The sequence below is a fragment of the Arabidopsis thaliana genome (assembly GCF_000001735.4).
Source record: "Arabidopsis thaliana chromosome 1 sequence".
In the NCBI taxonomy this organism is placed as follows: domain Eukaryota; kingdom Viridiplantae; phylum Streptophyta; class Magnoliopsida; order Brassicales; family Brassicaceae; genus Arabidopsis; species Arabidopsis thaliana.
The window spans coordinates 28,105,325-28,126,687 of record NC_003070.9 but is presented as its reverse complement, the minus strand read 5'-3'; the positions used below and the strand labels follow the sequence as shown (position 1 = coordinate 28,126,687).

At 37.5% G+C, this 21,363-nt stretch overlaps 6 protein-coding genes across 13 annotated transcripts; 4 read left to right on the top strand and 2 right to left on the bottom strand.

Annotated features, from left to right (window-relative positions):
* Positions 1-611: 611 nt before the first annotated feature.
* On the bottom strand, positions 612-3,387 carry AT1G74860 (uncharacterized protein). Its single transcript, NM_106144.3, has 3 exons — positions 3,242-3,387; positions 2,822-2,998; positions 612-2,098 (listed from the first exon to the last, which is right to left on the bottom strand). The coding sequence occupies exons 1-3, from the start codon at positions 3,254-3,256 to the stop codon at positions 1,088-1,090; spliced, it is 1,203 nt and encodes a 400-aa protein (NP_565092.1). The 5' UTR covers positions 3,257-3,387; the 3' UTR covers positions 612-1,087.
* Positions 3,388-4,110: 723 nt separating this feature from the next.
* PTAC2 (plastid transcriptionally active 2) lies at positions 4,111-8,024 on the top strand. The gene is made up of 4 exons (NM_106143.3): positions 4,111-6,208; positions 6,507-6,821; positions 6,913-7,017; positions 7,118-8,024. The coding sequence occupies exons 1-4, from the start codon at positions 4,374-4,376 to the stop codon at positions 7,449-7,451; spliced, it is 2,589 nt and encodes an 862-aa protein (NP_177623.1). The 5' UTR covers positions 4,111-4,373; the 3' UTR covers positions 7,452-8,024.
* A 1,241-nt stretch (positions 8,025-9,265) lies between these two features.
* AT1G74840 (Homeodomain-like superfamily protein) lies at positions 9,266-11,245 on the top strand. Of its 2 annotated transcripts, NM_001198469.1 has the most exons (4): positions 9,283-9,653; positions 9,817-10,025; positions 10,182-10,341; positions 10,420-10,780. In NM_001198469.1, exons 1-4 carry the CDS (start codon positions 9,371-9,373, stop codon positions 10,485-10,487), a joined length of 720 nt encoding a protein of 239 aa, NP_001185398.1. In that variant the 5' UTR covers positions 9,283-9,370; the 3' UTR covers positions 10,488-10,780. The 2 variants fall into 2 exon arrangements, with proteins under 2 accessions (NP_177622.1, NP_001185398.1); NM_106142.3 differs by having other exon boundaries at positions 9,266-9,653; positions 10,182-11,245.
* A 161-nt stretch (positions 11,246-11,406) lies between these two features.
* On the top strand, positions 11,407-13,494 carry AT1G74830 (myosin-binding protein, putative (Protein of unknown function, DUF593)). The gene is made up of 2 exons (NM_106141.3): positions 11,407-12,917; positions 13,014-13,494. Exons 1-2 carry the CDS (start codon positions 11,495-11,497, stop codon positions 13,217-13,219), a joined length of 1,629 nt encoding a protein of 542 aa, NP_177621.2. The 5' UTR covers positions 11,407-11,494; the 3' UTR covers positions 13,220-13,494.
* A 614-nt stretch (positions 13,495-14,108) lies between these two features.
* Positions 14,109-14,880, top strand: AT1G74820 (RmlC-like cupins superfamily protein). Its single transcript, NM_106140.3, has one exon. The coding sequence runs from the start codon at positions 14,123-14,125 to the stop codon at positions 14,804-14,806; it is 684 nt and encodes a 227-aa protein (NP_177620.1). The 5' UTR covers positions 14,109-14,122; the 3' UTR covers positions 14,807-14,880.
* BOR5 (HCO3- transporter family) lies at positions 14,748-18,866 on the bottom strand. Of its 7 annotated transcripts, none has more exons than NM_001334672.1 (14): positions 18,753-18,819; positions 18,096-18,293; positions 17,941-18,023; positions 17,657-17,849; positions 17,434-17,572; positions 17,179-17,344; positions 16,926-17,092; positions 16,676-16,849; positions 16,497-16,592; positions 16,303-16,419; positions 15,899-16,236; positions 15,539-15,818; positions 15,318-15,437; positions 14,869-15,213 (listed from the first exon to the last, which is right to left on the bottom strand). In NM_001334672.1, the coding sequence occupies exons 2-14, from the start codon at positions 18,212-18,214 to the stop codon at positions 15,154-15,156; spliced, it is 2,052 nt and encodes a 683-aa protein (NP_001322360.1). In that variant the 5' UTR covers positions 18,215-18,293; positions 18,753-18,819; the 3' UTR covers positions 14,869-15,153. The 7 variants fall into 7 exon arrangements, with proteins under 7 accessions (NP_177619.2, NP_001322363.1, NP_001322364.1 ...); NM_001334667.1 differs by having other exon boundaries at positions 18,761-18,815; NM_106139.3 differs by having other exon boundaries at positions 14,748-15,213; positions 18,096-18,866.
* Between the last annotated feature and the right edge of the window lie 2,497 nt (positions 18,867-21,363).

Below are 21,363 nucleotides of genomic sequence, written 5' to 3'. Positions count from 1 at the left end.
ATTTTAAATAATTAAGCAAACTAGATATATTTGTTAATGTGTTTGTATTGATAAAGAAAATAAAATAATGAAAAAATTAATGAATTTTGAATAATAAAGGAACTAAATACAATAGTTACCTTTTTAGTATTATTAATTAAGGGAACCTTCTACTGTGTTTAAAACACAGCTCAACAATTTACTGTAGTTGATTTTTAAGGTCTGTGATTCTTAATTTTAAGATTATCTAGAAAATATATAATGGGTTTCATAAATAATCAAAAATATTATTTGTCTTGAATCTAAGACTGTTATAGATTATTTAGTAAATATATCATGTTTCCTTAAATGATCATTAATATATTATTTATGATCATAAAAATTCTTATATTTTCACAAAAGAATTGAAAGAATAAGTCCTCCGTAAGTCTTAATTACTCTTTACGTAGAAGTAAAGCCGGTAATTATATTGAAACGGTCTTTAACTTTTTAAACAGAAGATTGAACAAACTCGCATTTATAGATATCGCAATCTCTTGAGTCAAATTATTTATTTGATTAACATTTCCTTATTTAGTCCATGATTCATGGTCGCAAGTCCAAATTTCCATGAATAAACTTTGACCAAGTCACAAAAACTAGTATTTGCTAAAGACTTCTACGTAAGATTATTTACATAGGTACGAAATGGAAGCAATACAATGGTAGCTCTTTAGTCTTACACCATCCAGGTGTAAGTAAGAATTTTAAAGTTTCCACCTATCCTTATATATTAGATGATTATAACCATTTTGCTGGAGCATCCTACTGGTTGATTAGTTCTGCTGCAAATCTTTATTCTACGAGAATGGTACAAGCTGTGCCCATTAAAATACAATAAAGAAACATAGAACATTCAGAATCTTGGACATCATATATATATAAACCCATCACAATGGACAAGAGTTTACACCCAAAACCATAATGCAACAAAAGGGCACTGCTACTGATATCAGTTTTTAGACCATACACTTTCAAGTTTAAAGGCAAGAAGGAAACATAATAAACTTAATATGATATAGCAAATTAGATGTATGTCGATATTTACTAACCTTCCAAGCCACATGTGCTAAGCATAGACTACATCTCTAGATGATTCACTGGTAAAGCTAGGCTTCAGAGACTCCAAGTAACCATCGTCTTTCTCAACAGTCTTCTGTTTCATGTTTCTACTCTCCTCAAACGAGGAATCTCCTTCAAGATTACTTAAGACCTCCTTCTTTCTCTTCCTCTTGAACGTGTACTTGATGCACCGATTTTTACTCAGTGCTAAAACTGGAGTTTCTTCGCACAAAGGAGATGCAGAAACCTCCATATTCTCACAGCTCTCTTTTTCTTCCTTCCTTGCCTCTGTTTCGCTAATCTCCAGCTTTCTGTCATTTTCATGTTCCCTCGGAGGAGATGTTTTCAAGGATATAAGAGTGCCGACATCCTTCTGAGAAGAGTTTGGAGACACTATTGGGGCTTCTCCATCTTTAACAGAAGATATGGAGTCAGTAGCATCAGCACAACCAGACATTTCTAAGCTCTCTACAATTTTACAAGACGAAACTTCGTGAAGACATACTCCATCATTCACATCTCCTACTTCTACAGAGGAAGACAGAACCCCATTGGCCATACTGCTATCTACTGTGTGGATCATCTGAGCTAAACCTTCAGTTTCCCTGCGTTTTGTCAGTATAGATGGAAGAGTGTAGTGACATTGATCCTTGTTATCTTTATAAGAACACCGGTTAATACTATTTATGCGAGTCAAAGACGGTACTTTTATCCCATTAGCCACCACTGATCCATTTTGTTCCACTGGGATGCAAAAACCTACAGCTTCTGTGTTCTCGTGACTGCAAGAAACCTCAGGCATTACAGAAACTGCAGCATCACGGTTATTCCAACAGAGGTTTTCCTCATGATTCTTTTTAAGATGTTTCTGACCATCCGTAAGTTTCTTGAGCTCATCGTGAAGTACTCTCAACTCCAACCTCAGCTCTCCTACAATATCTTCAGCTTCTCCAAGCTGAGCTTCAAGTTCCTCAACCTTCTGTTGCTGCTTCAAGGATTGCATCTCTGTCTCCTTAACCTATAAACACAAATCGGTTTTTTAAAAATTAGAGTTGAGGAGGAAACGCAAAGCCAGCCACAAAAGAAAGATATACTCCATTAGGGAAAGCTCATCCTCAAGCAAACGTGATACAGTCTCTAAGATGAAAAAGCTATATCCCCCACACTGAAAAACCTTTAACTTAAAAATTTCACGATGAAATGAGAATTGAGAGCATAAGCCATGAAATATGTGTAAGCCTCACTGCCAACAATGGTACAACGAATCTAGAACTTGCTGACACTAAGCTACACTTGGTTACGCTCATTAGTTTTAGGCCTTAGGTTTCATGAACAAATATCAATGGAGGAAGAGAAAAGCTATATCTGCAAAGTATCAATGTAATAGTCTCAAGAGTGTCAAAAACAATGGCTTGTATCAACGTTCAATGAAGTGAATGTAGTGAAAAAACATAGCAAAAATGATAGTCTCGAAGCATATCATTTGAATGATGGAAGATTTTAGTCACTTCAAATGTCAAAGACTGAATAAACAAAACTCAGAGTCACACACACACACACAACATTAACAATGCTTAAAACCATGAAAGCAAGGCTGAAAAACTTAATTTCAAAAGCCATCTTCATATGAAGCAAGAAAAAAGAAATGCCTCTAAGACCCCAAAAACATAATCAGGCAGAAACCAAATAAAACAAACCAAGAACCCATAAACAAATGAAAATAAGAACAAAGTGATAGTACCTTGGAATCAAGCATCTGTTTAAGCCTAACCAACGTATGAAGTGCTTCATTTCTAACCGTCACAAGTTCTTGCTGATACCTACGCGCCTTCTTCTCAGAAACCATCACACGTGCCGCCGCTTCCTTCGTCGTGTTCAGTATCGTATCGGCGTAGGCTCTCTTCAACGCCGCTAAGGTCTGTGTTAACCCAAAACAAAACGAACAAAAAATCATCGCAAACCCCGAAAAGAAAAGCAAGACAAAACCCACATCGTGAAACCCAAAATTTAAACAAAATTAGCGAAATCAGCAACAAGATTCTGTCCGATAAGAGAAACAAGGTCTAGAAGAAACAGAACGAAACTAAACGAAGAAAAATCCGAAATCGAAAAAAATGAACTCGTGAGAGGAGGAGATTGAGGGGGTTTAAGGTAATTGTACCTCTGGGTCTGCCATTAGAGCCGATAATGCGATTGCAGAGAAGCGATTGTTGATTTTCCGACCAAGGTCGCGAACTCGCCAAGAAGAAAGAAAAAGCTAAAAAGGTTTTTTTTTTTTTTTTTGTTTCTTTTTGTGTTTCCTTGAAGCGTCTGTCTGTTAGGAACAGAAAGAAGTATAAAGACCTATTTACCCCTAAAAACTCGATGTTATTTCTCAAACGCCACACCACACGTCACGTCAGCTTCAGCATTTCAGACTGCAAACGGCGGTACGGTTTCCCGTTATCTCCGTCACTCTTTTCGTAATCTCTCTTTTGCTTTTTACATTTTTCGGTGATAAATTTACAATTTCAAAATACACTGGACTTTTAATTTTTACCTCATTTAGACAATTAGACCACTAGATTTCGTAGCTTTTACCCCAAACAAAAGACTATATTGTAGCTAGTTCTAATTATTGAATTTTGTATCAACTATTCCAATACGAGACATGATATAATGTTCCATATTTGGTAGATACATTCAAAGAAAAAAAAAATGGTAGACAGCTAAAAAAGAAGCTAGCTCATGGGATTAAACCAAAATTAAGATATCCAAATGATTTTGAAGTTTCGATTGCCTAGAAGATGGATGGACAATTAAACCGACTTATAGAACATTGTCTAGTTTACAACATATATTACCAATGTAATTGTATTCTACTATTTACTAGTGTACACTAATACTACTTTTCTTGCAATTTTAGGCGCCAATTTTTTTTGATCGAAAAATATCGAGTTAACCAATTAAAACCGGGAAGTAATCATTAAACCGGGTAATGACCGGGTGATTACTCGAGACTGTTATCCACAATAAGAATCCACGTGTCTTCTTCAAGCCCCTCCCTCTTCTTCCATTTTTCCGCCATTTCACCTAGAGAGCGAGCTTTTGGGTGAGAAAATCTCTTCTTCTAAACTATTCTACTGCCAATCTTAATTCGTGCGTTTCTGTCTAGAGCTTGGTGGTGACTAGTAACTTAGCCGTTAATCTTAAATCTCTGATTCAATTCAAATCGAATTGCGATTTTCCCGAGAAAATCTCGTTTCACTTGCTGGAGGATTTTTGAATCCTTATGTGAACTCTAGTTACCCAAAATGAACCTAGCAATTCCAAATCCCAACTCACACCACCTCTCCTTCCTCATCCAGAATTCAAGCTTCATCGGAAACCGGAGATTCGCCGACGGCAACCGTCTCCGTTTCCTCTCAGGAGGAAATCGTAAACCATGCTCCTTCTCCGGTAAAATCAAAGCAAAGACTAAAGATCTCGTTCTCGGGAACCCCTCCGTCTCCGTGGAGAAAGGAAAGTACAGCTACGACGTCGAATCGCTGATTAACAAGCTGAGCAGTCTCCCACCACGCGGGAGCATCGCCAGGTGCTTAGACATATTCAAAAACAAGCTTTCGTTGAACGATTTCGCACTCGTGTTCAAAGAGTTCGCTGGTCGCGGCGATTGGCAAAGGTCGCTTCGTCTCTTCAAGTATATGCAACGGCAGATATGGTGCAAACCTAACGAGCATATCTACACTATTATGATCTCTTTGCTTGGTAGAGAAGGTCTACTAGATAAATGTCTTGAGGTATTCGACGAAATGCCTAGCCAAGGTGTGTCCCGCAGCGTTTTCTCTTACACTGCTTTGATCAATGCTTATGGTCGAAATGGACGGTATGAGACTTCTCTTGAGCTTCTTGATAGGATGAAGAATGAAAAGATATCACCTAGTATTTTGACTTACAACACTGTGATTAATGCTTGTGCTAGAGGTGGTTTAGATTGGGAGGGTTTATTGGGTTTGTTTGCAGAGATGAGACATGAGGGGATACAACCTGATATCGTGACTTATAATACACTGCTTAGTGCTTGTGCTATTAGAGGTTTAGGTGATGAGGCTGAAATGGTTTTTAGGACTATGAATGATGGTGGGATTGTTCCGGATTTAACCACATATAGTCATCTAGTTGAGACATTTGGGAAGTTACGCCGGCTGGAGAAAGTATGTGATCTTTTAGGCGAGATGGCCTCCGGCGGTAGTTTGCCGGATATCACTTCTTATAATGTGTTGTTAGAGGCATATGCGAAATCCGGGTCTATTAAGGAGGCAATGGGGGTCTTCCATCAGATGCAAGCTGCAGGGTGTACGCCGAACGCAAATACATACAGTGTTTTGCTGAATTTGTTTGGACAGAGTGGGAGGTATGATGATGTGAGGCAGCTTTTTCTTGAGATGAAATCAAGCAATACGGATCCTGATGCTGCTACATATAACATTTTGATTGAGGTTTTTGGGGAAGGGGGGTATTTTAAGGAGGTGGTAACTTTGTTCCATGATATGGTGGAGGAGAATATTGAACCGGACATGGAGACATATGAGGGTATAATATTTGCTTGTGGGAAGGGGGGACTTCACGAAGATGCTAGGAAGATCTTACAATATATGACAGCTAACGATATCGTGCCAAGTTCCAAGGCGTACACTGGGGTTATTGAAGCGTTTGGGCAGGCTGCTTTATATGAAGAAGCGCTTGTTGCTTTCAACACCATGCATGAAGTAGGAAGCAATCCAAGTATTGAAACATTCCACTCACTGTTATATTCGTTTGCAAGGGGAGGACTGGTCAAGGAGTCTGAGGCGATTTTGTCCAGGTTGGTGGATTCTGGTATTCCCAGGAACAGAGATACGTTCAATGCACAGATAGAAGCGTACAAGCAAGGAGGCAAATTTGAAGAGGCTGTGAAGACATATGTAGATATGGAGAAGTCAAGATGCGATCCTGATGAAAGGACGCTTGAGGCTGTTTTAAGTGTGTATTCTTTTGCGCGGCTTGTTGATGAGTGCAGAGAGCAGTTTGAGGAGATGAAAGCTTCTGATATACTGCCCAGTATCATGTGCTACTGTATGATGCTAGCTGTTTATGGGAAGACGGAGAGGTTAGTGCCTTCGCCAGTAATACACGGTTTCTGATGTTTTCTTTTGCGTGTATTTTTATAGCTCATACCTTACTAAGCATGATGATTTATTCCATCATCATAGCATTTTGCTCTTTCAGTTGCCTTCTGTCTATACATGGTCAGGCATGGGGGAGATATGCTAGTGTAATGTAGCACCCTAGTTAATTTTCTTGCAGCTAACTTGAGTGTTCTGGATAAGCAGTAACTTTAGCCATTGTTTTGTATATAACATCTTAAGATTTTAAGCAACACTTCAAATTTTTTTTTTGGTTTATAGGTGGGACGATGTCAATGAGTTATTGGAGGAGATGCTTTCAAATAGAGTATCAAATATTCATCAAGTTATTGGGCAAATGATCAAGGGAGATTATGATGATGACTCAAATTGGCAGATAGTGGAATACGTGTTGGACAAACTCAATTCAGAAGGATGTGGTTTGGGAATAAGGTTTTACAATGCACTTCTGGATGCTTTGTGGTGGCTGGGCCAGAAAGAGCGAGCTGCAAGAGTACTCAATGAGGCAACAAAGCGTGGACTTTTCCCTGAGTTATTCCGGAAAAACAAACTTGTGTGGTCTGTCGATGTACATAGGTAGCCTAAGATCCCTACACTGGCTTCGTTTCATGTGTATGAAATGGTTGAGTACCAGTCAATCTAATTCTTGGTTTTCAATGTTCTGCAGGATGTCAGAGGGTGGCATGTATACAGCACTATCGGTTTGGCTAAATGATATAAATGATATGCTTTTAAAGGGAGATCTTCCTCAACTAGCTGTTGTTGTTTCAGTGTAAGTATTTTGATACTGGGTACCTACCTCATTGCAAGATGCCTTCAAGCTTTTTATCTTGCCTTTTGCCTTTTTTAATTCTTTCTTTCTAACCTCTCAGACGGGGACAGTTGGAGAAAAGCTCTGCTGCAAGAGAATCTCCTATCGCGAAAGCTGCTTTCTCCTTCTTGCAGGATCATGTCTCGTCCTCATTTTCCTTCACGGGATGGAATGGAGGTCGCATTATGTGCCAGCGATCTCAGCTCAAGCAGTTACTGTCAACGAAAGAGCCAACTTCAGAAGAATCCGAAAATAAAAACCTAGTGGCATTAGCAAACTCGCCAATATTTGCGGCTGGAACAAGAGCTTCAACAAGCAGTGACACGAACCACAGCGGTAACCCTACACAACGAAGAACCAGGACGAAAAAAGAACTAGCAGGGAGCACAGCTTAAGAACTAGACAACGTAGTTTCTGTTGCCAAGTCCAGAAATCAAAGGCCTCTTCTGCCTTCCTCCATATAGACTGGTGGGTGAAAACTGTGGGCGTATTTCACAAGCACTCCATATCCATGATAACTATGCTATGGTTTCAAGCAGTAGAGTCAACCTCTGTTAGACAGAAGAAGCTGGAGAAGAAGATAAATGGTGATCTTAGTTTATATGAAGAAGCGTCTATATGAAAATCTCAAGTAAGTAGCCAACTAAGTGTTTTGATGGATTGTTAGACCCATGATTTTGCAGCCATAGATTTTTTTTCGTTTTTTTTTCCATTCAACTATGTTTTTGATTACTATAAAGCTAAATGCTAATGTAAGATCAAAGCTCTAGTTACAATTAAAGGATCTATTAATCAAGATTCCTCAGGGAAGCTCTAGTTTTTGCTTGTGACCTCACCTGATGAACTCTCTCTGTTTCGAAATCTAACTTATTACATAGCAATGACCCAACTCCACCCAGAATAAAGAAAACAATCTGTTGTGCAAGATTCCTTCTTCGGTCTGATTAATCTTTTTCTCTCTCTCGTCCTCAGATATGTGTTTGTTTTCTGATTTAGGAAAGTCACTACAAGTTTGTCATCCAAATTGGTAATAAAATAAGAAAAAGATTGGAGAAAGAAAGGATCTTCCTATAGTGCTTCACACATTACAACTTTAAGATTCCACTTTGTGTGCGCATAAAAGTAATGGTGGCTTTGCTTTCTAACCGATGCTAGTGCTTTGTGTGATTTTGCTGTCTTCCAAAACTATTTACCAAATTTTGTAAATACTTTTTAGAATCTTTTCCCTACAAATCTAAAATAGATAAATAATAATAGTATGTGATCATATTGCTTACAGTCAAATCACATCCTAACATTCTACTAAAAGACTAAAACTATCACCTTTTTGTTTTTTAATGCTATATAGTTGTGATCAAGTCTGGACATACGATCATGCTGTTTATACTACAATTAGGTCCTTAACAGCGTCTTAAAATTTACTCTTAGCTAGAAAACGACAAATTCGACTACACAATCATTTTTGTTGTTGAATTAGATTCCTGAAATTGTAAGTTTTTGTGTTGAAATTCAAAGTTATAATTTCCAAAAAGGATTCACCTGTCTCCCAAGATTTTTTTCTTAATAATCAACTCATAGATCCACAAGATATAGTATTTTAGAAGAAAAAAAAGTACAAGGATGGAGCTGTAACTAAATAGATTATTAGAGCAGAGTACAGAATCATTTCAGAAGCTGACTATTTTTCTAAGCTCAAGTTGCATGCGCTTAGGCCTTAGAGACATTGCGTTGACCAGTACATTATAACCTGTAGATTTTTATCATAAAAATACATGAGGGTAACGTTAAGAAAAATAAAAGCGTCGATTTCATTTCATTTTTCTCATTCTGTTATTTCATTTTTTTGTATTTAACTTTGAGTTTGCGAAAGTCAATAAATATTTCTTCGTTATACGACCTACATTTTTTGGTCGACATAGCGAAATACTTTTTTAACTTCTTATTATAGGATAACATTTATTTAACTCTTTTTTCGTCATCCTATAAGATTAATTAAACTACTAACAAAAAACCTAATAAATCTAGTCAGCCAATGAATAAAAAAAGTCTATCCAAATGAAAACTCTGTAGAGAGACAGGCAGGTAAGAAAAAAATACAAGAACAGACGAATAAAAACAAAACACGTGTCATATGGTACCGTCACCAACACCTACAACATGTAATAGTTTAAAAAGGAACCACGTGGCTTTTGGCTTATAAAAGGGTCCCCAAAGAAGCTCAGATCTAACTCACACCACTCCATTGCCCATTGCTCTGTGTACTTTGCTTCTTTAGGAGAAAGAAAGCACAAGGGGCAAAATCGGAAAGATTATCATGGCCGACGGTAGTACTAGTTCTTCGGAGTCCACTACCGCCTGCGCTGGAAGCGGCACAAGAAGAGAGATTATGCTGTTCGGAGTCAGGGTTGTGCTTGACCCGATGAGAAAGTGCGTGAGTTTGAACAATCTGTCTGACTATGAACAGACGGCGGAGACTCCAAAGATCGACGGCGAAGATAGAGATGAACAAGATATGAACAAAACCCCGGCCGGTTACGCCTCGGCGGATGAAGCTCTTCCCATGTCTTCTTCTAACGGCAAAATCGAGAGGAAACGAGGTATTACTCTTCGATTGAAACTTTTTTTTATCATTCCATAAATTTGATCACTTTAAACTTAGGGATTTGTTAGATATGGTTTGAGAAATGGACTATGAACAACTTTATGTTCATTTGGATTTAGAAAGATGGCTAATTTATTGGGTTTCTTTCTATTTCTTAGGAGTTCCATGGACTGAAGAAGAACACAAGCTGTTCTTGCTTGGGCTGCAGAGAGTCGGTAAAGGAGATTGGAAAGGAATATCAAGAAACTTTGTCAAGACCAGAACCTCTACACAAGTTGCTAGTCATGCTCAGAAATACTTCCTCAGGCGAAGTAATCTTAACCGTCGCCGCCGAAGATCTAGCCTTTTTGACATGACTACTGATACGGTAAATCTCTAATCCTTTGTGACTCTAGTAAGTTAAGTGGTTAGGTTTAGTTTTTAGCTTAGTTGTTTAAAAGAAACTAATAGAGAGCCTTTGTGAATTGTTGGTTAGTGAAAACTTAAGTATAACAAAACTGATTTTGCTTGGTTTTGTTATCAGGTCATACCCATGGAAGAAGATCACCAAGTGCTTATACAGGAGAACACATCTCAATCATCTTCTCCTGTACCGGAAATCAACAACTTCTCTATACATCCGGTTATGCAAGTCTTTCCCGAGTTCCCGGTACCAACAGGGAATCAATCATACGGACAGCTTACTTCATCGAATCTCATCAATTTGGTTCCATTAACTTTTCAGTCAAGTCCAGCACCGCTTTCTCTCAACCTCTCACTAGCTTCATCTAATCTTAATGAACCATCTCCTTCAATGCATCCAGCATTCAACACGATTGGAGTCGCTTAGAGCTTATCCTAAAGGTGAAAATCTGCAACACACCCTGTTTGTTTCTTTGCTGTACAGATAGGTCTTGACTTTGTTATAAAAAAATTCGTCAAATTTATGTATTTGGCTAAAAAAAATCTGTTGAAAAGAAGAATAATAAACAGAGTTTGGAGATAGGACTTAAGTGGGGTTTTAGGGTTCATAATCATCCTGTGTTTTTCCTTCCATGTTTGGAAGTTGTTGTAATACTCTCTAAGTTCATTCGTGTGGATCTATCAAAACTTATAAATCATATTAACGTTATGTTTGTTTTATTCATGATCTCAATCATAAACAGAGTCGTAGTACTTGCTTATCATGTGGCTATCTAAATCATGTTAGATGATTCATGGGGTTTTAGGGTTTTTATAATATATCTGATTTCCAAGGATAAGATATTTTATGTTTGTAGAATAATGTCATTATCTTTAATGATGCCAATAATGTCAAATTTTATTGGTCACTTCCATCATAGTGGAGCTTTTTCTTTTCCCATCAGATGCTTTTAATATATTTTGTGTGGGATGATTACATATTACCCCTGTTGCGTAAGCAATAATCTTCCAATCACAGAACATGATCCCCATTCATTAATCGACCAATCAAACAGCATCATTTTTATATGATGATGATGTATATGTGTATGTCATGTGTGTGTTGGCATGTCCTCTGTTTCTGTCGTGTATGGTTGTATTCAGTTTTAGCGTCAACGACAAACTTCTCCTCACGTCTAAGCGGGGAAAAAAAAAAAAAAAACGAATCCAGTTTATCTTTGTTTGTTTTGTATCTCTCTGTCTTTTGACATTGTCTCTAAATTTATCAATTTCAAATCTGCGACTATCCTTTGTTTTTGGGTACTTTATCTCATCAAATTCCAGCCCAATCTAGACTCTCTAAACCCAGAAATAGAAACACAAATCACAAAAGATTGAGATAGATAGATCATGATCTCTGTTCTTTGTTGATCTTTGACCAAAATTCGATCTCCTATGTATATACAATTGCTCTGTTTTTTCTTGTTCTTGTTTCTGCTTTTACAAGCCACAATGTCTAAACGTTCTTTCAAGAAATTTGTGGAACAAGAACTCGGATCTCTTCCTCATTTCCTCATCTACACTGTTCTTGAATGGAGCCTCATTGTTTTCCTCTTCATCGACGGCGTTATCGCCTTTCTGTCAAACCAATTCGCCAAATTCTTCGACCTCAACATTCCTTGTCTTCTCTGCACCAGAATCGACCACATTCTCGTCCCTAGAGACCCTCAATTCTATTACAACGAGTCAATCTGCGACTCTCACAAGAAGAAAGTATCTTCTCTTGCTTATTGCCATGTCCATAAGAAGCTCTCTGAGATTAAACATATGTGTGAAGGATGTCTTCTCTCTTTCGCCACCGAGAAAGATTCTGACTGTGATACTTATAAGTCTCTCATTGGCATCTTACATAAAGATCTCGAGCTTCTCATTGACGATGAACGAGACCTTCCCTTGGCGTTCAAGAAAGACGACAATTTAGTCCAGACAACAAAAAATCTGGTGGATTACAAGACTAACAACATTAAAAATGATAGCTTGAAGCAACATTGTTCGTGTTGTGGAGAATTATTGAAGATAAAATCTGAGAAGTTACCGAAGAACAACAATTCTTTCCTTGCTCCTGCTCCTTCTCCTAGGGTATCGCACAACAAACTGTCTGAAAACGAATCTGAGTTTAAGGATATGGATGTGGACCGAACACCAAGTTTTGTAAGAGGAGGTAACAAGTTTTTTGGGATCCCTCTGTCTGATTCGGCGCAAAACAGTCCACGATGGTCCGTTCGATCTCTTAAGAAATCCGTTTTGAATAAGACAGAGAATGCTTCGGACACGACAGATCCAACCGGTGAATCCATTCTTAATCAGCTCAAGAAAGAGGTTCGCTTGGACAAGAAGTCACTCATTGATTTATATATGGAGTTAGATGAAGAGAGAAGTGCTTCAGCTGTTGCAGCCAACGAAGCGATGGCTATGATCACGAGGCTTCAAGCCGAGAAAGCTGCTGTTCAAATGGAGGCTTTGCAGTACCAAAGAATGATGGATGAACAAGCAGAGTATGACCAAGAAGCTTTGCAGTCTATGAGTAGTGAATTGGCGAAGAGGGAAGAGGAAATGAAGGAGCTTGAAGCTGAATTTGAGGTTTACAGAGAGAAATATGGATGTTTGACTGATCAAGAAGATGCAAGGGAAGAGTTTCATAAACAAAACGGCAATGCTAGTGCATATGATGATTGCCAAGAAACCAAACCAGTCTCGGATTTGGCTGTCTCTTCTTCAAATCAGCAGGAAAATGGCGAAAACATCGATCAAAATGGGCAATCGAAAAGGTCAGAGGAGTCTACCGCGGAGAATGTTGTCTCTGCAGATGAAGAAAAAGGTATGATTCTTTACTCAAAGTTTGATCATTATGTGTTGTTTAATCTGATCCTAAAAACCCTTTTTAATCTTGTGTTGTTGTTATGAAATTGGGCAGGGAGTGAAAGCAAAGAAGGGATAGTAAAAGAGCTTTCAGAGATCACAGAGAGACTAAGTACTCTTCAATCAAATGGTGATTTATTGAAACACATTGCTGATGTTTTGGATGTTAGTGAAGGAGAAGCAATTCTATTGCAGATATCTCAGAATTTGCACATGCTTCGTAGTTTTGTTGCTATGCCTTCTGAATCCATGAACTTGTAATACAATTTTTTTCCATTTCTTAGAGAACAAGCAAGCTTTCACGCCTTGTCTCAACTTGAAAACATTTCTTTTATTCTTTCACATTAAAAAGTTTCAGTTTGCTCCATGAACCTAACCTAGTTTCAGTTTTGTACTTCATACCCAAAAAATAAAAAAGTTTTCAGTTTTGCATTTGTATTTAGATGTGAAATTTTTCTAAAATGTTTTCACAATTTCAATAGGTATAACATTTTGAGTTTGTATTTAGATGGGATTTTTATATTCTTACATATTTTCACATTTCAAATAGGTATAACATTTTCATTTTCCATAAACATTTTGTTGAGTGTAAATGAATCTTAACACTGAACATAAACAAATTATTTCGTTAAGGATTGACTTTTTTACAAATTTTAAATGCTAATACAAAATGTAAACATAAATAAATTATATCATTTTCCTTCATAATTCAAATTTTAAAACTAAAACTATTATATTTTTATTTATAGAGAACGTACAATCAAATATTTCAACTTATAAATGGAGACATTCGACATTTTTAATTTAGTGATCAAGGAGCGAGAGTTAATTGTACCTAACTTGTTTCAGCCATATATATATCATAGCTCTAGCCACTTGACTAGCTAGGTCTCCGTGAGCTAGGGTTTATTTTGAACCTAATTTATTTTGGCATAGCCATATATGCTTTGCTTAAAAATTGAAGCCATTAAAGAATTGCATAAAATTAAACCCAACACTCATAAAGATTTAATCTTTTCTTGTGTTTTCCTTTAATCCCATCTTATTTTAGTCTAATGAAGCTATAAGGTCGATCCAAAAAAAAACTAATCTCTAATGCTATATAATCTACCAATTAACATCGTCATTTATCATCATCAACCATAATCATCTCACTCACTAGCAATGGCTCATATTTCACAAATCTCTTCTTTTCTCTCAATAGTTTTAATCTTCCTCGCATTATGCATCACTCTCTTCACGAACCCTACTCTCTCACTCCCAGCCCTAAAACTTAACCCTTTCCAAGACTTTTGTGTAGCTGATCTCCAAGCTACCCCAACTAACAGTGGTTACCCTTGCAAGTCACAAGTCACCTCTGAAGACTTCTTTTATTCCGGCTTGAACACTCCTTTAAACACCTCGAACCCAAAAGGTATTGCCGCTAATCCAGCCAATCTCTTGACCTTTCCAGGCCTAAACACTTTGGGAATATCCATGTATAACGTTGCAATTGCACCTGGAGGATACAACCAACCTCACTCTCACCCCGGTGTAACCGAGGCAGGGGTCGTGATCGAAGGCTCGGTCTTGGTTGGGTTCTTAACGACTAACTACACGTTGTACTCGAAGGTTATTGGACCCGGTGATATGTTTGTGATTCCTCCGGGACTCATTCATTACGAGGGGAACGTTGGGAAAACGCAATGCCGTCTTTTGACGGTGGTTGCTGACGACTTGCCTAGCGAGGTTGGTGTGCCTCACACTCTGTTGGCTACGAAACCCGCGATTCCAAACGAGGTATTGATATCGGCGTTTAAGGCGGATAGTAAAACAATCAACATGCTCAGGTCAAAGTTTACTGCTTAAAATAATGGTCTCTATATGGTTCCTCTAAAAATGTAATCTTTTATGAGTTTACTTAAATGAATAACAAAAGTCAGTGTTTTTTTTTTATGGACAAATCTAGTAATACTTACAATAGCAATTCTATTTTCATCATAATAAGTCCGTTACCGTTAGCCTCCCAAGTTCCCAACTAGTTAGGAAAGTTTTGAAAAAAGTTAATATATAGAGAAAAATACAAGATGATAAACACATCTTCTTGGGTTTTATTTAGGAAAAAATAAAAGCCACATATCATCTATGTTTTGCACATGACCACCATCATGATGTGCACTTGCAAAAATGGTTTTGATCGTTATTTTGTTGATAGATCACTCTCTCGAAGAACTCATGTCCCCATCCCCTACTTCTACTATCTCCTTGGGATATATCTGCATGTTAACATGATCGTCTATGAAATTCTTCTTACAAAGTCTAAGATTCAACTCAACGATCTATATACAGATTCTTTACCCAAACAAAAAAAGAATAAAACCTGGTGGCCTTTGTCTTCGTTATGACCGAGTGTACGGACTTTGAGCTCGCCTCTGCTCGTTGTTAACTCGTCTAGAATCTCAGCATCACACTCTTGGACCCCTCTCGCCGAGTTATTCGACTTTAAAACAGGGTTAAATCGATAAACCTCAATCCTTTAAACTACTCTAGACAAATATCAAGAATAAAAAGAATGTACATATTATATAGACATTGACTCACCCTGAAAGACAGTTCAAGCGGGTTTCTAGGAGTTCCAGGGATCTCCTCATACTCCGCCGCATCGAGTTCCCGGAGATAGGCTGGTTTAAAGAGCTTAGGGAGAAGGTACTGTCTGATGGCTACTAAAAGGAAGAAAAGAACCGGAAACATGATTCCGGCCACTGGAATCCACGTCACTCCGTAGCAAAGCCCAAAGTAGAGTATCTGAAATAGCGTGAATGCAGCGATTGACTTATGCGGAACTTTCTCCACGAACGATGCATGCGCTCCTTCCAAGACCCTAACAACAAAAAACAATCACATGATCAGTCTTTGAAGGAAACCTTTAACAAAAAAACAGAGCATTTTCAGAGCACATACTTGAATCTCCGGGTTGGTGGGACGAAGAGAAGTACTGTTCGTTCGAAGAATTGATTGTCTGGGAGGCTATCAATGGCCATGTAAGCAAAATATCCCCATAGAAGTGAAGTCGGTATGAGCTTAATGACCGGTAGAGCAAACACTGCACCTATCACTAGCAATGATTGCAACAGGTTGCTCACTCTCTGCTCGTTGACTCGAACAGGCAAGTAAGCGTCAACGTGCTTCTCTGGATCGAAACCACTCTCTTCGCCGGTATCCCCGTCGTCGTCACTCTTCTTCATCACTGCCTCTTTCAGATCTTGCAGCTCATTTATCAGTGTTGTGTGTGTCTCAGCCTGTAGATTAAAAATAAGAGCTCATATCTTGAAAACTGGAACATTAATTATGAGTCTACTACTTACAAGTGGGCTTTTGTCCATTTCTATGAAGACTTGTTCCATATCCTCGTACACTTGAGAGGACGTTGCTTTCTGTCTGATGCTTTCTTTGGCTGTCATCACCATCTTCCTCCGCATTAACTGTATAGAACCACCAAGTTTCATCTAGACCGCTTAACCTGAATATTCAGTGTTGATTAACTGAGTATTAATTAGACCTGTCGTTTGAAAACAGCTAGGCTTTTGGTATGCATAGGAGACTGCGGGAGGACTCCGTTGGAAGGCGGTAGACCGAGCATTCCACAGATCAATACCTGAAAAAAAAAACACAGTTTGGAGATTTTAACAGAGAATTAATGTTAGCTTGCAGAGGAAGAAACAGAGTTTGATTGATTACCATGAAACCTAACAAGAGAATGTCGTAGTGATATGCAGAAGGGTTCTTGAGGTTAAACTCCTTCTGCTGCGCGAGCTGCGAGACAACGCTGTGGTCAAAGAAGTAGAGGCCTGCGATCATCAATGCGGGTATAAACGCTGCAAATATGTAACCGGGAGAGACTTTACCCATGTCCTGTACAGAAAAAAGACGGATCCTAAAGAGGTTTGGATTGTAAACCAAAATCTTAAATGTAGTTGTGTTTTGTAACCTTGATGACAGTCCAATGTGTTAAAGAAACAGAGTCCCATGGAAGAGGACTAACGAGTCTTCTCGGGACACCAGAGGGTAGTTTTGATGGCGTACTGAAAGACAATGCTGTCCAAACCACAACCATCAACGGAACTCCGTAGTCTGCAACGAAGCTTCGGCAACATCCTTTACAAAGAATCATAATATTAAGGCCTTGTAGTTGTTTTTAAACAGAAATTACCATTAAGCATGAGAAAATAAATCACTCTTACCTGTTCCGTATGGCCAAGACCTTGCTTTTCTGCTCTTCAAAGCGGTGTAGACAAGACCGACTGTGAAAATAAGGCCAAGAAGTCCGTTTGTGTAGAGCCACTCAAACTGATACTTTTCAAGTTTTGAGTCTTCACCTTTTGGAATCCTAAATTCACTCACCATTCCCTACCAATATCATTTGAAACATATAAAAGATCTTTTGACCTATCATCAGAAGTGAGAGGTGGCTTTGTTGAGCCTTTTGGTATTGATACCTTTATGGTTTGTTGGAGAAATAGAACAGCGATCAACATACCAAACAGCTCACCAGCGATCCTCGTGAACCGGTTGATGATATAAGCCATGTTGAATATCGCCATTAGGAATAGTAACAAAGCCGTCCACACACAAACCCTTCAATTAAAAAACAAGCAAGACCATAACTCTTACAGGAAAACATTTACAAGAACAAACGATTTAGAGTTTTGGAGTAATCACCAAGCAACCCAAGCTAAGTAGAGTTGTTTGCCCAATTCAGGTCTTCCTTTAGCGAAGTCGTACAAGTATTTGTACATTAAGACAGTTGGTTCTGCAACTCCAAGTATCAACAATGGTTGTCCTCCCAATAACGAGTGTATCACTCCACATAACGCTGTTGATGCTAACGTTTCCACTGTGCTCAACGATCTCTCTATACTTTTACCCCAAATTTTAAATCAGATTACGCATAACTAAAAACAAGACCAAAACGTACATGAAGGTAACAAATTTGAGAGATAGACCTGTGTCGTGGCTAAGTTGCTCGCCAAAGGCAATAACAGGAAGCGCAGAGGCGAAGAAAACATATGTTGTCGGTGCTAAAATCCTGTAAAACCTCTCAAAAAACATATAATTACAATTTGTTTCTCTATCTCAAGAAGAATCTAATTATAAGTACCCGAAACCAGAACGTAGACCAGCGATCCAGTCTTGCTTGTAACACAAGGCTCTTCCTTTGACATCTCTTATGATACCTTGAAATGGCCTTTTCGAGCCTTCCACTCTTTCTTCCTCCATATCCCCTCAAATCACTCGGAGATTCTAAACCACGTCGCTCTGATCAGATGTTAGCCTTTGCAACAGGTCTTTATATGACCTAACCACACACAAAGGAAGTTATATAACACATATAAATGACTTCATATCGTGTAGTTTTTTTTATGATGTAGTCTTTTTTTCACCCACTATGTAGAGAAGAATCTCAAAGTCTTTATGTTTTTTGGGTACTTTAGTAGCTGAAAATAGGAAAACGCTATGTGCTTATCTGAATTAGACAAACATCGCAATGCACAAAACAAGCAAAAAGAAATGAAATTTTCCTTTTATGACAAAGAAAATCTGAAATTGCATATGTACCCAAAATTATTAAGAATCTAATTCTTTCATTAAACTCCACTGATTAAAATGCATCGTGAATCTAATCCACAAAAAAAACTTTTTTAATACGGTCTGACATCGAAATTATATGTTATGAACTCTTTAATATCTCACGAAAACAAAATCAGAGAAAGAAAGAATGAAACATGCAATATACTAAGTGATGTTAAAGTATTACAAAGAGACCAAGCAAACAAGTGTGGCCGCAGAGAGAGCGAAAATCACCGGAGCCGACGATCATATGTGGCACTGGCAAGTGGCAACGGTCATCTTTATACATGGAGAGGAGGAGACACACTTGTACACGTCTTCTGGTGGTCTACTGCCACGTGGCAGTATTCAAATGGTGGATTTTATACATCCGTGAATCTTGGAGTTGATTTTCCTTAATTTAAATGGTCGTACTACCGACAGCCAAAAACTTGTCTTTCACCAACAAATATGTTTTGGAAGGCTGAATATCATCACACAAACAAAATAAAAAACTAACATTTATTTTGTATGAAACTACATCTTTTATTTCTGTTCAGAATTTTCGAAACCGTTGAATTTGTTTGTCGATTGGAAATAACTAGTGAACGTACGTAACTCGAGGATTAATTATTAAACAAATTCAAGTATTAAAAAAAATGGACAATGCATGTTTTTCTTTACTTTTGAATTTTATTTTTTATGATCACGATTTTACGTTTGATTCAATTTCTCATATTACATGCTACTATTGACAATATTTATATTTTTCTTATTATAACAATATCTTTTTTCTTTTCTTTTTTTAACAATATCTTTTTTTTTAACAATATCTTATTTTAAACATCTTTAATTTGTATGAACACAAATAGATACATGAATATTTCTACGCGTGTGTTAATTTCCTATTTTTGTGAAACAATATCAACGTCTCCGCGAATGCGTTGAATATAAGTCATGATTTTATATATTTTTTTATGGTTTTGAACCCACATCTGATATCTAAGTGAAGTATAGCATTCTATAAAATGTAACTAAACTTTAGATCATCGAGTGTTATCATGAGTAACGTAAATGAAATACTTAAGTTAGATAATTACATACACAAGGGTGGTAGATCATCTCATTTTGAAAAACAAAAAGGAATTACAAGAATTGAATAATAAAACCATTAAGTGAGATAAATACATGCACATGGGTGGTAGATCGCATAATAAACGCCGTACGATGGATGAGTATTAAAAAAACAATGAAAATGCAGCTTTGGAGTTAGAACTCGAGATTCAAAATCCAACTATTGGTAAATCTCAAGTGATTAATGCATTATTTTGAAGTTATGATCGTTGTCAGTACTATTGATTATGTAGCCTTTAATGTATGCTTAAGAATATGAAGGTTTTTCTTAGCTTGTTTCTTAATTTTGAATACGTAACAACCATTGTTGTCTCCGCGAGTCCTTGTCTGCGTTTAGCAACATGTTGATCAAGGGGATCTTGATTGTGAGCGTATAACAACCATCGTTGTTTTGTTCTCTTCTATAAATGATCTTCTAATCTCACTTTTCTTTTTCCGTTCGTTTTTCTATAACAAAAAATTAACGTCAAGGACTCAAGGGGATTTGAACGTTTGACTTTTGATATTTAGATGAGGAATGGGGAGAGACTGGTGACTTTCAAAGTTGTTACGTGGCTAATTAACTCCCCTAGGATTTGTGGGAGAATCCAAATCACGATCGATTTTTGCTCAAAGGAGCTGAATATAAGATGGATAGCAAAGATACAAAATAAAATAACTCAGTAAGAGCTTTATTTAGTGCAAGGGGAAATAAAGAACGCTAAGCTTAATCAGTAAATCTTAGATTGATGTCTTGAAATGATGAAGAAGGAGAGTTGTGGATAGTGGCTGGCAACTTCCAAAATTAGCTACATTGATGCTTATAAGTTATAACAACATATTTCTGTGAATCTAAACTTGCTAGAAATTTCTAATTACATGGTTTTGCGGGCTTCTAATTGAATCATAATTGGGCTTCTTGTGAATTCTCTAAATGCTTCAAAATGAATTTGGATTTAACAACTCTATCCAAACAAACCTCAGCAAAGCCGTACGTTCTAGCTTTTTAAGGTATCTTCAGTGCAGATTGTGTATATACTGACTGTAAGAACAAGAAATTTATAATGTAGTATGTAATAACTCCAAAAACATTCATCAAGCTAAGGAAAATAATCAATAATGGGATGTCTTGTCTACTTCTTCAAGCCCATTGAAGAAGGCACGGATGGGCCCATACGAAAAGATTTTTAACAAGTCTAGCCTTCAAATTTCCTAATGGCTAATTAAATAGTTTTTATTAGATAATGACCATGTTCTTTGATTGATCGCTACGTCAGCTACCTGCGATCTAAAAAAAGCTCTCATCTCTCTTTCACTTTTATTTTTCCTCTCTTTCATCTTTGCCGCAGCGACTGTAATTCGGCTATTCCGTAGACGCTGGAATTTTCAACGTCTCAAATTCCCTTTCTCCTATCTCTTCAGATCTATCGCTGCGACTCTTTCATTCATCTCACCTTCATCTTTCCTTCTTTTTTCTTTTATATTTTGTGCCGCCGGTGCTTGTCGCAGCGATCAACAAAAGAATAAGGTAAATATTCATTTTGGGTAGTATAATATACAGTAGTGAGACATGGGCTTATGTCACATACACTCACATGTGTCACACATACACCTATTTTTGATTATTTTAGTCTTGTTTGTGTCCATTGGACCTTGAGAGAATCATAATTCATTATCTGTATCATGAAGATTTCAATTCAAGAATT